The 18574-nt window shown below is 40.7% G+C and overlaps 1 protein-coding gene across 9 annotated transcripts in view; it reads right to left on the bottom strand.

The window, feature by feature from the left end:
- Positions 1–18574, bottom strand: part of DYM (dymeclin) — a 209227-nt gene that overhangs the window by 122690 nt on the left and 67963 nt on the right. For all 9 annotated transcript variants that reach the window (XM_038125822.1, XM_038125824.1, XM_038125827.1 and 6 more), the window contains 3 exons: positions 10135–10317; positions 6432–6610; positions 187–312 (listed from right to left, as the gene is read on the bottom strand). In XM_038125822.1, the coding sequence (XP_037981750.1) occupies positions 187–312; positions 6432–6610; positions 10135–10317 (488 nt within the window). The remainder of the gene's footprint in view (positions 1–186; positions 313–6431; positions 6611–10134; positions 10318–18574) is intronic.

Here is an 18574-nt window from a genome sequence, read left to right as displayed (position 1 = left end):
TGGGAAGAGTTTTGAAAGCAGTCTTCAGGTTCCTTCTTCTTACAAAAGAAAGATGTATATGCCACCAAATTTGAATGAGCTCATACAGCTCTGCTGAGGGAACAGATTTGCCAATGTATCTTCTTAGAAGTAAATATTTAGATTATTTTTAGAGCCAAAGGATTATTTACCAAAACAGACACTCACCACTTCATGAATGGATCGGTTGAAGCCATCATCCTCTGTGAGGATCAGCAAAATGATAAGGGCCATGTAAACATGGTGTGAATTCCTTTCTTCAACATGATACAGGATTTCAAGAATTGGCAGAACCTTTAGGGAAGGAAAAATGTGTGTATCAGTTTAGTCTTCAAATACCTCAGACACTAAACAGAGGAGGCTCTAAAGGTCCCATGTATTGCCCTGCCCTTGACAATTCATAGCAACTCCTCCCTCCTGAAACAGCCGCCCCTGAGCAGTGACATCCAGCGCCCAAACACCTTCCATCTGCTTCATTTTGTCACAGAAGAGAGTCTAAACAAGTGTTTTCTTGTGGTCAGAAATGGAATTTCAATCCCTAATAAATGAGATTCCCAGCCATAGCAGCTACCATAACATCCAAATGTTTCAGTCCTCCTCTCTACACTACAGGGAGAAGAGAATTGTTAAACAAGATTTTCACCAGTCCAATCAGGAAAACAGTTGTGTCTACCCATCTGTGCCACCACAACCCTGCTCTGAAAAGCCTTTCCTCCTCAAACCAAGCACATCAAAGGGGAGGTGAACAGAGGCATTTTGAGACCTGAAAGTTAAATCCCATTTTGGTGTGTGAAGATAACGCCAGAAAAAAACCCAAAACAAAACAGTTTGGGTTTGGTTAAGACTAGAAGAGGCCTGTTTTTCCAATTTTAGATAATATGCAGCCAAAGAGAACTGACTGATCATTATGATTAGAGTTCAGCCCAAGGTCTTGCAACATTTCCACCAGGATGAACAGCTTAAGCCAAAGCCTTGCAATAATAACGAAAATGAGATTTCATTGCAACAGCAAGCATACCTGAATGCTAGTCTAAAGTTAATCCAGATGCAAACATTGTCTCTCTACCAAATGAAAATTAGCTTTCTACTGGCTCAGTACAACGTGGCTTCCCTGGGCTGCAGAAATAGGCCGAAATCACAAAAAAGCCCTGGAAAAAGGAACTGGAGAAAGCCCTCAGTTCCAAGAAGCTTCTAGACACCTAAAAATTTGCTGTTTTTCAAAACAGGCCAAATGCAGCTGGATGAATCATGTGAAACCTATTCTGGTGAGCAGCCAGGACACCAAGTGCTTCACAAGCCTCTGAAGTTACCAAAATGTTCTCTTACAGTCAACCATCCTCGAAACAGTTGGGACATACTAAACCAGTTTTTATTAGAATGAAATGAGAGTGATCTGAATGCTGCAGGCCACAAAACCTTTTGACACATGCTTTCGTCAGGGTCAAGACAAGACGACAACAGAAGCAGAGGGAAAATATACTTAAAGTAACATTTTTATTAATATTAAAGTAAAATATTTTTTAAAATTACATGTTGCAAACACCCTCCCCTTGCTGTTTCAAAGGATCCTTCAGAAACCTCTCAGCTCAGTGGAAACTAGAGTACCATCTTTGTGTTTTCTGAATATCAGTCTTGAGTAAAGACCAGCTTTTCCCTAGAACTTCTAGTTAGCACATAGACAAAAAAATTGTCCTTTTTGTTGGATGGGGAGAAAGAGAGACAATCATCACTGCGTTGGTCCACCATCCAAATTGTTTCCACAACACTTGTATGTAGCTTTGCACTGTAAAAGCTCTCTCCTCTCATTTCCAAGTCCAAGAGTTATTATAATAAACTGGATAGAGCTGGAAGCAACATAAAACTAATGAAGAATTGCATTTACAACTTTGCAGGGAGAACAACAAAAGCCTTGCTAAAGGTAACCATTGGAACAACTTCTCAGTTTTCCAGACAGATCCCAGATGGAAGCACAAGATGGTTTGAGTTGGAAGGGACCTTTAAAGGTAATTGTGACTCAGTCTGGTTGTGTCAAACCATACAAACCGCTCTGGCAAAACATACTCCTTCAGAACAGCCCAAAAAAATCTCCTCTGTCTACAGACATTAATACTAATTGTAACTGAAAAAGTCCATTCATGTTCTCAAGTGCTCCAAGCCCTACAAGTGTGTGGCTACAAACTACATTTAAAAACACACGATCCTGAGACATTGCAGCCATTCCTCTACAAGCCAATATGTGAAAGAGTTGTTACTGAAGCTCCATACTTGCTACTGAAGAGTAGTCTGGCACTCCAGATCATGGCAATCAGTCCTCCTGCCCCCACAAAACCTCTGCTGCTTCCAAAACCTCCACTTCTTGGGCCACGTTTCCCTTTCCACTCCTCTTCGAGGCTCTGCACCATCTACACACTGAACAAAACTCAGGGAGGAGAATGGCAACTTAATTCTCTGTTATGTGCCATTTCCGGATGAAACCAGAACCAATTCCTACACTTTCCATCATCCTTCCTCCTTACAGCACTTCTTCCTTTGTATATTGATTGCTGAGGTGCACACCTTTAGGACAAGTATTACTGCTCTCAAAACATAAACTAGTTAACAAGCCACCACTTCTATAAAAACGTTACAATAAAGATTCAATTAAAGTTCTAATCATATGAAAATGTAAAATTTTAAATACTCTGGGGGAGAGGAGTCTTGTGAGGAGTCCTGGGTAGAACCTGGAGGAGACAGTTTTCTTCAAAAGAGGAAGAATTTTAGGTAGTTTCCTTGAAGAAGTCTGGGGCTGAAACCTGGGTCTCAGGTCTCTAGAAGAATTCAAAGAACCCTGAGAGATGCCTGGAAGGAGTGTCAGGAGGATTCTGGAAGAGATGGATTCCTCCAAAAGAGAAGAATCCTCTCAGTTAAAATTTTAATTATATTAAAATTTATCTAGACTTTCAACCAAAATACATTTCTGCCCTTCTATGCTGCATACAAACATTAAAACTTTTATACCTATCTTCTTACGCAATGGTTTTATCCAACCCTATGTTGAGAAGACAGCCACCACTTCTTTTTTATTGCTGACCCTTTTCTCACAGTCATCACACTACGTCTACTGCACCGCTGCTAACACTCCTCCCTCAGGAGCAGCTTTTATCTGGCAAGAAACAGCCACCATTAAAAAGTTAGTTACTTTTAATCCCCAAAACAAGCGGCAGGTAAATACAGACACTGAAAATTGCAGGTGCTATATCCAGTCCAAGGCTGGTTTTCCCAGTAAAGTTTAAAAATAGATTGTCTTTAGTATTCCACAAAAAAAAAAGCAGCAACCTGCTTAAGACAAATTACAGGAAAAAATATTGCTGTAGCATCAGCTGATATAAACACATCATCATGTATGTTATTTCATTCCAATCATGTTGAGCAGCAACAAAATCTCAACTCAGCAGCCAAAGAAAATACATCAAATAGCTCACTTCTTACACACAGAAATCTAACTGGTATATTCATTTGCAATACTGGTGCTAATTGCTCTTTCAAACAGAAGAAGGCTTGACAGTCTCCCATCCACAGACCAGAACACTATGCTTGTCAAAAATTATGTTAACTGCCCTCTATTTCATCTGTCCCACCACTTTCTGAAGGATCCCTGCAAGCACTTTGAAAAGCATAGCCAAATACTAGATGTAAACTTCTCCAACATCAGATATTTAATCAGTTATTTGAAAAATGAAGTAATGAAGGACACACAAAGATCCTAATCATTTTGGCAAGCAGAATTATATTCAGAGCAAAAAAAGGTTCTTTATTAACAATAAAACACAAAGTCCAACAGAAGGTGAAGGTATTTAGCCATAACTGGCAGAGGGAGATTCATACAAATGAGGAAGTGAGCTGAGACAGTATCTGTTACACCAGCTAAGAAAAACAAACTTTTAATTTACAAGTTACACTAAAGTTGAAAAAGAGCAGAGAACACATTTAAAAAAATCCTTATGAAATGTTACAGAGCACCTTCTGGTGATGCTTCCTGGGCACAGAAAGGGAGACAAATTAAAACAGGGGAAAACACAACATATGGGATGCACTGAGTGCAGTGAAAAAGGAAGAACCTGCAAAACCCCCTGAAGTTTAGGATGAGCTCTGAGCTGCCTGTGGACGTGATCTCTCACACAGCACCTATATACCTAACACCCCATTCACCCAACTGCCTCTGCACAAAGAGGCCACTGATTTACACCACATGCCTCCAAAAAGTCCCCCACCCCTATTCAAAGATCATTTTGACTCTGGATTAATGACCATACTGTTTTTCTCCCTTATCTCCGGATGGTGGGAATCAACCTCCAGGCTTTAATCCTTACCATCCCTCTCTGCAAGCAGGGATTCCGTTTTTTTCAAGGATTCCCCTTTATGAAGGCACATACACATCCTGAGGCTCCCCAAGCTCCTCTCTGACCAGCTAGAGTTAGCTTCCTAGGCCTCTCACGGTGTTATTGTTAACTTTAAACCAAAAAAAACCTTCCATGTTTCTCAACAGGGATCCATTTTTCAATAGTCTATAACTATTTTTAGTTACAGACTATTGGAAGTACAGTCTGGAAGTACAACACCAGAACAGCACAGAGTCTATCAGCACCACTCTTGCCATACAGGGAAGCCAGCTCCAGTACTCAAGTCCTTTTATCTCATTATAAAGTCTAAGACTGAATTACCCTTTTTCACCACAGGACTGTAGTTAGGAGGTCATGATTTCTTCATCCACTAGCCCTCCCAGCCCTCCCAATTCTCCAATTTTTTTTTTAGGTCTAGCTCAGCCTGCCTCTACTGAGCAATTAAAACTGCTCTTCTCGGTTGGTTGCTGCTTATCCTTATCTCCTGGCCCAATAAAAACAAGAGGATTGAGCAAAGATGTCAGAAACTTGTCAGTAGAGATCACAAAGAAGCAGCAAAATAGGAGCAGTTTCAAATGTTGGTATTGAAAGAAAAAATCAAAATACCCACAAAAAAATACTGTTGGCTTTTCGGTGATGCTTTTCTGAATTTTTCCAGCTTTTCCCAAGAAGTGTTTAAAGTTGCTGATAATTTCTGGGATTTTCTGACTATTTTTTGAGGTGATAATATATGAAAATATCCACACTGCAGAGTATCTGAGTACCTGCATCTTGACTTGTTTTGACAGGTGCACTGCACTGTTTTTCTGGAAGCTTTACAGTGTATCAGACACCGTAATTATAAAACAATGCACACACCTAATATTTACTCATCTAGAGCAACATAGGATAGTGGAAGGCATCCCTGAACATGCAAGAGGTTGGATCAACATGGGCTTTAAGGTCCCTTCCAACCCAAACCATTCTAGGATTCTATGCTGTGAGTCTAAAGATACAGCAAATTGTTATGGTTAGCAGCTGTTAACCTGTCATATCACACACTAGCAGCCCCAAAAATTAAACACGGCCATTTGTTCACAGGATTCATGCAAAATTACTCAGCCCTTGCCTACATAATCTGCCGTGGACACAGGAGTTCAGTCTTGAATCAATTCAGCATCAACCATCTCACCCCAGTTTGCCAACAGTGGCGTCTATCAACTCCGATTTTAGCAATACATCTGCTAGGACTTGGACTGAAACCAAACTCACTCCATATCTGCCATCAAACAGGCAAGGGATCTAATTACCTGGCAAGATTTCAAATATTAAAATGGAAAGGGTCCTCTACTCTGTTACCAATTCCCCTAGACAGCCATTATCTTATTAAAGGAATGCTTTTTAATAAGTAAGATTTGTTAAAGTGGTTTGTGACATTACTAAAGTGGGGACCATAAGCTAATTTATAACCTACAAAACCATACCAGGTGTCTGTTATATTGGCCATTAACCACAATCCTATTTAAGCAGCTAAAAAGGCACTACAGTTGAATTTCTATAAAATCTGTGAGCTGCTCCTTGAGGAGTTTCAGTCTTAGGTCAACCCTGTAAGACACTTGGCATGTTAGTCCAGTTACAGCTCATTTTGTTAACTATTACTCCTGAAAGCACAGAGACAGCTTGTGCAACTTTTTGGCCTGAATATCCAAAAGAGATAAATAAAATAATGAATGGAATGGTATCTGCTACCAGTTTCTCTACACAATGATCAGAAGTGGGCAGGTTTGACCTGGGTCATGATAGTGGCACAGAGAAAAAGGGAATCCAAGATGGTCTTGTAACTTTAGCAGTACCACCCTTGACTGCAGTGACGTGTTCAGCAGCACACTCCTGAGATGATGTAACAAAAATGCATAAGTGAGCTACAACTGGCAAATGAGTGATCCAGAATCTATTGCTCCCACTGCAGAACAGAGGCCACTGGCAGCTGGTGACACCCAAGCTTGCAGGGCCAATCCCTCGTGAGGAGAACAAAGGAGGCAGAGCAAGACTCACCAGATTTTCTATGTCTGTCCGTGCCAACACGTAGGTCCGCATGTTGCTGTTCTGATGCAGAAGCATGTATAAGAGAAGAGTGGCTTGATCAGATTTCTGCTGATCGCATAAAGCTGTGTATAAACTGTTAAAGTTAATCTGGAAAGCATGTGGATTTGATGACGAAAAAGCAGTGTTATCTGAAATAAAGAAATAAAATAAAGTCTTTAACAACTATGTTTATCATTCAGTTATTTGTTAATTTTATAAAATCTCAGGGGGAAATATTTAATACATCACAGAAAGAGGGAAACAAAAATCACCTGTGACTCTTATTACCAATGGTCATAAACCATAATAGAGTCTCACAGAGCTTCAGTTGTGCCAAAAAGCTGAGGTTGTCCTCCCAAATGAACTTCAGTAAGACCCCAGTACCTGCACAAAACATTCACCCCTTTTCATGAAACAATTTTGGCCCTCCATATGACTTCCACTGCTAAGAAGGAATGTGATCCCAGGAGCTGCTGAAATGGAGGCAGACACAAGGTTTTCTCTGGAAACAATATACCAATGATTAACTTCCAAAGCCTGCACATCAAACTTACAGGTTTAGTTCTCTGGCATTAAGGCAGAGTATCTCCCCTCCATCCCATTCTTGGTGCAAAGGGTGGATGTGCATAGGTCAAGATTGCTTTGATACCTCAGTGAAACGTAGGTGTTAGGACTTTAGAGATGTGTGGTGGAGAGTTTGGTGAGTTAAGTGACGTAAAACATCACATCACATTGTCTGACATCCCTCAAAGTAAGAGCAGTTTGTTCATAATCACAACACACTCTGTGCCAGGGCTGGAAGTGAAAATAAAACAGATTTCTGTTCACAGAACCTTTACCAGCCTCAACATCTGGACAGATCCCTAAGGTCTAGATCCCATCTGGACAGATCCCCAAGGTCTAGAAATTTCCTGTGGAAACAGAAAAAGCTAGTGCTTACAGGGGGCTTTTGAAGAAGATGGAGACTGAGACAATTTTTATATGGGCTAATAGCCATAGGACGAGGGGGAAGGGTTTTAAACTGAAAGAGAAGACATTTAGATGAGAGATCAGGAAGAAATTCTTGCCTGTGAGGGTGATGAGGCCCTGGCACAGGTCTCCCAGAGCCAGCTGTGGCTGTCCCTGAATCCCTGGCAGTGTCCAAGGCCAGGTTGGACAGGGCTTGGAGCAACCTGGGACAGTGGAAGGTGCTCCTGCCCGAGGCAAGAGAGTTGAAACTGGGTGATCTTGAAGGTCCCTTCCAACTCAAACCACACTGTGGTTCTATGATTTTAAGACCATATTCTTACTGAAGTTTGCTAAGTAGCTTTCAACACAGAAGAGCATGGCAGTCGTCATGTATTTTGAACATTTCCACCCACTTTGGATGGAAAAACTGCTTGGAATTGCAGCAGGAGCCCTGCAGGAGCCCTGGCTGCCATTGGTTTTTTGAGGCCCAGCAGACAGCATGCCGGGGAGCCACCATTCCTCCTGGCCAGGGCAAGGGGGGACAGCTCCAGCCATTGAGCTGGAGGCAGCAGGAGGCCCTGGAGCAAACAGAACTCCTGCCTGCAGGAGCTGGGAACCACGCGGAGACGCAGCCCCACGGCGATGGAACCCTGCCTGTCCCAAAACCACGCACCCGTGGGCGCAGCAGAGACTCCAACCTGGCCTTCCTCAACTACTGACCATGACTACGGACTGGCTCGTTTAAAACCTTCCTGCTTTGGGCAGGAATTTCCCTTCAGGAGGCAAAACCTGGATGTAGACAGCAAAACCAGAACAATTCAGTCCTTGGTGCCACAGGTCATTAGCTGAGAAGCTCCCCTTGGCTTTGCAGCTTCACTTCTGTGGATGTTTAAGCTGTGGCACTGGGATTTATAGCATTTTACTATCAGTTTTATTAAAGGATACTAAAAAGTCCAGTAAAATAAAAAGCTAAACAGAATTAAAGAAACTTACCAGCAACACCAGCATATCCTGTATTATTCTGCAGAACATTAAGCTGATCAACAGAAAAATTAAACTATTCTAAACCATGTAAAAAAAAAAAAAAACTATCCTGAATGCTTCTAGTTTTGTCCCAATTAAATTATAGAAATTATTTTTTTAAAAATGCCAATTTTCCTTTTATAGTATATATTACGACTTCAACCAGCCTCTTTTTTTCCACATTACTTTCCTCTTAACAAACCCCTTAGAATGTTCACAGAAATCAAATTTAAGCTCAATTATGATTATTGCTAGTGGGAACAAGTTTCTGGGAAACAATAAGTCAGTCTATCAACACAAACATGAAGAAAAAATATAGCTTTTCATGCTACATTTGACACAAAATAAGTTATTTCAAAATTTTATAATGATATATAGCATGCTTTAATGAAATACATTACTGGCTACTGGTGGCATGAAACTAAGTCAACCAAAATGCAACATTAAAGAAAGCTTGCAGTTTAAAGACAGAACAAAACAAAAACTTTATCACAATTTGATCTCAACCACCTGTAAATGGTGTCCAATAAATCAAAGAAGCATGTTAGGACTCAGAATTCCTCTTATGAGAACAATCCTCCACCTTCACAACTCAATAAATTTTCCTAGGTAATGGTGAATTAATTTAGAGCTCAACCTGGTTAAAACTTAATGGATAAAGGAATACAAAAACTCCCCAGAAGAAAGTGCATAACTCAGGATATTACTGTGGCTTCACAGGTTGTCACACCGCTCCTGAGCCCCGTGCACAGTGCCAACCTGCACAGAGCCAATGAAAGGTAAAACCACATGGCTCAGATTCAGAGATTGAAGTGTGGATAAAGCACACATGGAAAATGGTGGAGTCCCCATCCCTGCAGAGACTTAAAAGCCGTGTGCATGTGGCACATGGGGACAAGGGGTAGTGGTGGCCTTGGCAGTGCTGGGGAATGGTTGGACTTGGAGGGCATTTCCAACCTAAATGATCCTGTGCTTCTGTGAAAGGCACAGGCTGCATACTGAGCTACCTAGATAGCACAAGCTGTTTTAGGGCATTCCCATGCTCCAAACAAGACCCTCTGTGAGTCAGTGCCACATGGCACCTGCAGTTACCTGACACACAGACTGGAACCTGCCTTCTCAAAACCCAGACAAGCGCCAAAAGAACTCTGAAACCTCACATACATACAAAACTCACGGAAGTGTTTATGTTAAACATTTTTTCTTACATTTGAAATAGAAGAATTTTTGAAACAGTCAGCAAACCCAGGCAGCAATTTAATTATTTACCTTCTCTCTGAGGACCATGACTCCAGGACAGAAAGTGCTACAGATTTTTAGGGGACTCCTGCAGACTCTTGAATAACCAATCTAATTATAGGTTAGTTTTATGTATATTTTATGAAATTATAGAGTCACAGAATCATGAAGGTCAGCAAAAACCTTCAAGAACTTCTAGTCCAGGAAGTAAACTGGACCAGGATTATGAAGCTTTCCAGTATTTCTCAAGTCAGAAGAATAAAGTATCCTCCCTCTGCCACCACCTATAAGTTCCAGCAGCTGAGGAACTCCTCAAAACTCCCAGATAAAAATGTGTTATTACTGCTCTTCCAAGGGTGTGCTGGAAGGACAACAAATCTTGGAAAGAGAACCTCTAAGCAATCACAGCACCTTAAAACTCCACTTCATCAGCTCAGGCTCAGAAGTAAGAACAGATACAAACCTTGTGTGTTCTTGAAGGACATGATGGCTTGCCTGTAGGGGTTTGGGGTGTCTGGAGTGTCAGTCAGGTTGGCCAGGACCAGCAGCAGCAGCAGGCTCTGGCTGGCCAGAGGGGAGCACTGCTCCAGCTGCGCCGACGCCTTGCTGCCCACCCCACCCAGCGTGAACACTGTCCACAGGCCAGCTGCAGAGACAAAAACAACAAATAACAGTTTTGGTCATATTTTAATAAACAAGGCTATTTTAGAGTGTAGGTTTAGATTAGATATTGGAACAAAATCCTTCCCTGTGAGGATGCTGAGGCCCTGGCACAGGGTGCCCAGAGCCAGCTGTGGCTACCCCTGGATCCCTGGCAGTGTCCCAGGCCAGGTTGGACAGGGCTTGGAGAAACCTGGGACAGTGGCAGGTGTCCCTGCCCATGGCAGGGGGTGGCACTGGATGGGCTTTAAGGTCCTTCCAGTCAAATTGATTCTACAATTGTACACTGTACGTGTACAGCTCCAGTAGTAAGGCATAATGTATGAAGCCAATGTAATGTCCCCAGAGGCTGCTTGAAAAAACTCTCATTATCACATTGCTTAAACTTTGATGATTGGGCCTCAAATGCAGAGCTATTTTCTCATTTACAGCACTACAAAGAATTAACTCCAATACTAGACTACTGCATTTGAAATTCCTGCTCCTAATTACAGCAGTAATTAGGAGTGTTGGTGAAACCAGATGACCAGATACAGGCCCAAATACTGATTAAGGAGAAGGAGCATCAGAGGAGGATTAAAGGACTCCCCTCATCCCTCTCCATCAAGTCCATTAGTCCTTGCCACTGTTCATGGCAGTGTATTACAGCACTAAAAAAAAACAAAGAAAAGCACTAAAACTCAAACAGAGATGCTGCAGACTCAGCATTATTGGAGTACAAAGTCAGAGGAAAGGATGAAACCTCTGTGTTTTATCACATCTGGGCTCCTGATACATTCATTCCAAGGGGATAAGAAGCAGCCCCTCCCAATCACACAGCATTAGATTCACCCCAAATGCCTGCCTAGCAGTTCATTTTTTTGAGTGTATCTTGAAATTTTATGACAGAGAATAAGCATTTAATCAAATTATCCATTTAACAGGTCAAAGCTTTGAGTTATACAGGTTAAAAAATTAGTAAGTTTTACTTAAAAGGGTAAATCCTTATTTCCTCTTTTAATTAATGCCTAAATCAAAAATTAAATACAACACACCCTCTTAAAGAAATCAAAAAAATTAAGAAAGTTTAGTTTCCAGTCTTCTAGTCATCAAGATTCAAGGTGTAAATGATAAAAACTTCTAAGCCATTTGAATGCAAAATACTAAAGTATAACCAGGTAAAGAATTTAAAGTACTCTTAGCCCTACAAAATTTCAAGCCATCCAATGAGTATTTTTCTTCAAATGTAATTTACAGTCAGATTATGTAACAAACCAGTGCTCCCTCATTAGGACAATTGCAGGAAAATTACTGCCATGTCACAGGCAGGGGACTAATGCCACTCTGTGTTAAGCAGCTGGAGAGAGTTCTTATAATGAAAAGTACTATAATTGCAGCCTTCTTAGCAAAAATTTCATGTTCCATTAGTAACCCTTTATCACCATGTTTTTCATCCACAGATCTTATCAGAATGAATGATGTTGACCATGAAGTTTTTCACATGAGTTAACCAGAGAGGTAACATGCAAATAAACTATTTTAAAAACCCTGAAACAACTGTACATTTATCATCACATGTTAAAGAAACTAAAATTAATCAGACTTCCATTCTTAAATTTTAGTGTAGTTCTTGTATTTAATTTTCTACCACCCCATCCTTCTGTGGCTGCCATCTGCCATTACACCTTTCCTCAATAGTTAAGAAAAGAAGGATATGGCCGAAACACCAGTGATTAATGTGAATCTTCCACCAGGGAGAAAAAGGTCACAATGTCCAAGAGACATCTGCACATGAATATGTGGCCCAAGTAACCTCCTGAAGTTCTCTTGTGTGTTGGCAAGTCCTCCAGAAAACCAATCATATGTTACAGGTTCATAACATTCCTTTCAGTTGCAAGGGCAGCATCACATTAGGTGCTAAGTATTGGCTGATGCTTCCAACACATTCAAGTTAAAAAGGAAAGGAAGTTAAAGGAAAATATTCTTTCTGATCATAAACATCACATTGAAATCCTAGTTAGGTAAAGAGCCTAATTAGAGAGGACAGAGGAACAGGAAGTTTCTAGCTATATGTAGCAGTATGTTCACAATACCTGAAATATTACTTTGTTATACTTCACTTTATGCATATTTCAAAATTACAAGACTATATTTAACTGCTTTAATATACAAAACAAAGTAAATTATGCTGTGCTCTCTTAGAAGCTCTCCTTTATATTCTTTTCAGATATGAAGTTAAGAGAAAACATAGACAGACACTGATACAGTGTGGACAGAATATTTCAGATTCTGCTGCTTCAGAACATCACAGGAAAAATAAACAGAACAAAAAGAGGAAAATTTCATGTTTAAAAGGGATGAAGGCCAGGTTGGACAGGGCTTGGAGTAACCTGGGATAGTGGAAGGTGTCCCCACCCATGGCAGGGGTAGGAATGAGATGAGCCTTGAAATCCCTTCCAACCCAAATCATTCTAGGAATTCCATGATTCCATGAAAACTCCTGTTAAAGCCAACAGGATAGCCACAGATTACTGCAACAGTACTAGTTCTGCCTGGCATCACTACAGGCATGAAGTGAAATTTGCCTAAATGCTTCAACATATAAACTGGATTTCTTTCACATTTAGGTTTTTTGGGTTTTGTTTTTGTTTTTTTTTTTACTTCTACCCTCTTGTCATTTTTTTTTTTATACCACAAGAGAAATACAAATTCCAGGTATTTTTGTAAAACTTTCTAAATCTCTGGGAGGTGGCAAAGATAAGTTAGGGTTCTCAAAACTGAACCACTAAACCACAAAAAGGAGGGAAGGGTAGATTATCTGAAACAGCGTCATGAGGCACACTGCTTCTGAAGATTTATAAAATCTTCAAAAGCTCTACAGTACCAAATATTACCTTTCTGATCCCAGTTATAAGTCTAATGAAGTCAATAATCCACAACCCTAAAACAGCCTCTTCAACGTTGTTGTGGTTTAACACCACACAACCAATCACTCCCTCCTCTCTGGTGAGATGAGGAAGAGAACTGAGAGAAAACACAAAACTCGTGGGTTGGGAAGGCAATTCAATAGGACTGAAAAGAAGGGAAAATGATTATGATAATAATAATGATAAAAGAATATACAGAGGAAGTGATGCACAGTGCAGTTGCTCACCACCTGCTGCGGACCCCAAAGCAGCGTCCACCCACCCCTGGGCAACACCCCCCAGTTTTATTGCTCAGAATGACAGGATATGGGATATTCCTTCAAACAGTCAGGCCAGCTGCCCTGGCTGTGTCCCCTCCCAGCTCCCTGTGTCTTAAGAAACCTTGACACTCAACCCCTGCTATGGGCAGGGACACCTTCCGCTATCTCAGGTTTCTCCAAGCCCCGTCCAGCCTGGTCTGGAACACTTTCAGGGATGGGGCAGTCAGAGCTTCTCTGGGAAACCTGAGCCAGGGCGTCCGACCCTCACAGACAAAAATTTATTCTGAAACTATGAGAAGGTGACAAGTCCTTGATGCAGAGTAAGCATGACTTAGCAACAACTAAAACATCAGGGTGGTATCAACATTACCCAGCACTACAACTGTATCCAAGCTGAAAGCAAGACAAACATGTAGGTATTTGGATCACTTACTTCACTTACACAGTTTACTGTTTTCTGCAGAATATTTTCAGTTGCACTTCTCTAATATTTGTCCATCATTTCTAACTGTGTCCAGCTCTGGGCTCCCCAGTACAGGAGGGACATGGAGCTCTTGGAGCGCGTCCAGTGGAGAGTGACATATATTGAAGGGCCTGGAGCATCTCCGTGCCCAGGAAAGGCTGAGGGAGCTGGGGCTGCTCAGGCTGTGAGAGGGCCCCCAGCCCTGGGTGTCCCTGGGTGTCCCTGGGTGTCCCTGTGTGCAGGGAGGGGCAGAGCAGGGCCCAGGCTCTGCTCCAGGCCCAGCAATGGCACCAGAGCCAGGGACTGAGCCCAGCAATCCCCTTGCACAGGAGGCACAACATCAGAGGCCAGAGGGGGGGAGTCTCCCTCACCAGGGATATTCCAGAGCCCTCTGGACACAATGCTGTGCCCTGTGCTCTGGGATGGCCCTGCTGGAACAGGGAGGTGGGGTCAGATGTCCCACTGTAGGCCCTTCCAACCTGACCAGCTCTGGGATTCACTGATTTAACTTTATTTCTTCACTCAGTCCCACATGGAAACACGTTGCGAGAAGTTTTGTCAATTGGAGAACTGTAAAATTCTGCCAATTATTTCTGAAAATACTCCAATACTTCAATAAGAAACTGAATGCTTTTATCTTTAAAACCAAATTAACAGATTCATTTTTGCCCTTCTCTTTCACCAAACTAGTCACCACAGGCTTTTTTTCCCTGTTCATACAAGTTCTATGTAAAGCAGAGCAAGAAAAGCAGGTTATAAGAGCAGAGTAAGTTATTTTGCAACAGAGAAGCTGAGATTTTCTGTACGATGGCTGGAAACACAGTTTACAGCCATGAAAACAAACCCAACACTTTAATCCAGTTTGACAGTCTGTGAAACAACACATAATAGCAAAATGAAGTTATGACACAGTCATCAAAATAGAACTTTCTTTCACCTGACTGTTATTTGATGTAAACACAACTCTGCAGAAATCTCAGCCTAATGCCTGGTCTCTGTTACACAATGAGATACAAGTAAGGTTCATGTTTGTACCTACTTCAAAAAACTTTAAACATACTTATTTATAGTTTCACAAGAATAAGAAGAATTTTAAGAGTTTGACTTTGAAGACATTTTGAAACCAAGAGTGCAGAAGGTACTCTAAAAACTCATCACACTCATATAAAGCATTGCAACTTACAGTCAACAACTTCTAACACTGTCTACCATTACTTTAAGTCAGGAGATCAACCGACTGTGAGCTATAATTGATTTTTGAGCTCTCCTGGATTAGTTATTAAACTAGTTGTAATTCTTCTGCAAAACATATTATTCACCTTTCAACCTTCAGTGTCAAGACTTAGAAGACAAACTCTCTGACTTCTCATGCTGGACAGAGCATTATATTAATGCCGAGGAAATTGGAGTTACTTACTTCCAAGTTTCTTTCTAGGAAATTAGTATTGTTTAGTTTTTTTTTTAATCTAATAGTAGCTCAAAAATTCAATTAAAGTAATCACTGAACTTCAACCTTTCCTTTGAACATCCTTCATTGCATTTAAATATAGGCATTAAATTGCAATTAATACTGGCAAAGCCTTTTTGAATATGGTCCTGTCTCTCCTCACTGGAGCTTGGTAAGACGGCAGAGCCTTCCCTCATTCCCCCCACATAACCCACATCCTCTCAAACATATTTATCATCCTCCTATTGAGTTTTTCATTATTTTTGACAGGATTTTGCTGAGGACACCACCTTGAGGTGCTGCCCCCAGGCTGCCTTTGAGACTGAATAGGAGAAAATAAGAGTTTCAGAAGACATGAAGATTTTCAAAAGTTCTCTTGATCTCCCCCTGCCATTTTGATATTTCCAAAACAACAATCCTGCTCCCTTGTTGCAAAAATGGAAAGAACACAAATAGATGAGGCTACAGAAGTTGGCAAAGCCAGTGTTAAATATCAGAAAGAAAACTCAACCACAACGAAAAAAGCCCAAAACAGAACAGATCTAACTTATGGTTAGTAATACATCCAAGTCCTAGTTCCACATTCTGTTTTCCTATTTCTGAAACTTTTAGCATCCAGAAGATTGTCCAATGCTTTCAATGCTGCAAGATTGTCCAATCCAAGGCATCACTAAATAGAGATGATGAAGAATTAAAGCAAAAGTGATTTTCATTGCATCTAATTGTACCATCATGTAGTTTCTCCACCAAAACCAGTAAATAGAATATTATTAAAAAACATTACAATTACTGTTTAATTCTTATTAGAGTCAAGCAGCAGCACTGGGAACTTGAGTGTTGTTTTTTTAACGCTTATTATGTGTGTCACTTTTCTTAAGTCAATTCAATAGTTCTCACACTGTGGTCTGATGAACACTTTCTGGTGGCCCATGGAGAGCTGGCAGTTCACATTGTGCTGGCTCTTGTCCTTGTTTCCAGCTGCTACATTGTGTTAGAAGAAAGCTAAAAATACATAAATACTTTCCTACGATTACTTTTCCATGCAAGCAATTTCTCAAGTTGCCACGGGGATGTTATGTGATAATGAATGGGAGAGGAAAAAGAGGTCCATGGAATCATGAACGGGGATCAGTGAGGCAACTGCTGTATCAGGGGCATTTTATACTTTATAAAGCACATCTCCAACATCTCAGATCTTCAGTTAAGGAACTTAAACTGCAAATTGTGAAGAACCCAGGGTACACTTGCTTAAGAAACTATAAACCAGCAGCTACATTGATTTTAGGAAAGCCCCACTGCAGATTTGGGAGGATTCATTACAGAAAAAAAAACTAGCAAAGCTGAAGTATAGGAAATGTGGAATCATTTTTACATGGTTTATGAACCTGCATATTAAATATTCCACTCTCAAGCAACATGAAACTCACCTGTAGCATAAACACACAAACTACAACCTGTGATTGAAAAAGTCAGTCTGGTGACTGTAGATGTTTTAAGTGATTGTAAAAACTCAAAGCACAAAAATGGCTGTCCTAAATGCCACAGTAAATTTTTGTTTGCAGTCACTTTTTAATTGCAGTAACTTTTTCAACTGACATTAGTTTCCATAAATGATAGGTTTTTTTGAAGCGTTTCACCTGACATGGTAATACAAATGGCAAAAGTAACAATTTTTAATTTTCAGCAATATTTCTCATGGTCTTCATTGTCCAGCATTGGACTAACAGGATTAATCCCAACTACCATGAGATATAGGACAAGTTCTACAAACAGCAATAAATGAATAGTTTCTGGGTGTCAGACAGTCTAGCAAAATAAATATGTATTTTAAATACTGGTAGACTAGCTGCTCTCTAAGTCATCAGCAGGCTGCAGCAAGAATTCACACGTGGGAGACACTAAATTTAAAAGCATTTTGAGACAACAGATATGTACCAATCCATCGTGACTCTATTTCTTGTCTGGAACACAGGAATGGCACATGATGTGTATCAGAGTAAATGTGTGATCACTTGGAACTCCATATTCAGGCTTAAAATCCCATTGAACTACCACTTAGTCCTTAGTGCAAGGTCAAAGTCACACAATTTACACAGATGATTGCCATGGCTTTATTTCAGGTGCTGTGTTATATTTCAGTTGTTTTACTACCATATTTTAAGTATTTAATTCCTAAATACTACAGGAAAGTGACTGAAATGCTATAGAAAGATTAAGTGCATGTTTTAGATTACTTCTTTAAACGTCAGAAAGAATTATAGAAGTGATTTAAAAACCAAGTTATTTTCTTCTCAACAAATCACTGCAACAGAACAACTGCTCTATATTTCATAGATTTCAACTGGCTCATTGAAATACATGACTGAGTATGACTTAATTGTTTGAGGGTTTTCACACCTAATAACACTATTGTAAAGGAGACCAGTATTTCATCCTCCCTGCCAAGAACAGCAGAAGGTAGTTGTTTCTGCGGAGCCAAGCTCTGCAACACCAGCTCCCTGCCTGCCCCACTCCTGGTCACAGCCTCTCCAAGAATAGCCAAGCTCATGTCTCTGTACCCACACATTTCAAATACATCACAGGCACTTGACTTTTTGATGTCACCATTGCTCCCAGTGCTGCAGCAGGACAGGAAAGCCACAGCAAATGGCTGGGGTGCAGTGGAGGAGCCACTGTTGAAGAGACAGCCCAGGAAACCTCCACACAAACCCTCCGAAGCCAGAGAAGCACTGATGATTCTGAGGTGCCCGGGGCTGTGATGTCATTAACACATTCTGGAAGCAGTTTTTCAGGAAATGAATCATGGAAGCAAGTGAAATGCAAAGATGTATTAGGTAACTGTGTCCATCCCCTATCCATGCAACAGTGTTCCCTCCAGTACAGCTTGTTATTCTATCCAGACTAATTTTAAGGGACTAGTAATGGAGCTTGAACCACATCCTTTGGGAAGCGTGTTCCATAATCTAATAAACCTCAATGTTAAGATTTTTTTCCTAATATTCAGCTAAACATTGCTTTATTCAGCTTCATCTACGTATTCCTTAAAGTGGTTCTATGTAATACCATAAAACATTTCTGCCCCAGTTCAGTGTTTACAGCCCTTAAATAAAAGGCACAGTCAGGTCTCCTTTGTTGCTCAGCCAAATTACATACACACATTTTTCTTT

The sequence above is a fragment of the Motacilla alba genome, chromosome Z (assembly GCF_015832195.1).
Source record: "Motacilla alba alba isolate MOTALB_02 chromosome Z, Motacilla_alba_V1.0_pri, whole genome shotgun sequence".
Classification (NCBI taxonomy): Eukaryota; Metazoa; Chordata; class Aves; order Passeriformes; family Motacillidae; genus Motacilla; species Motacilla alba.
The sequence above is the reverse complement of the archived record's forward strand: the minus strand, read 5'-3'. Positions and strand labels throughout refer to the sequence as shown.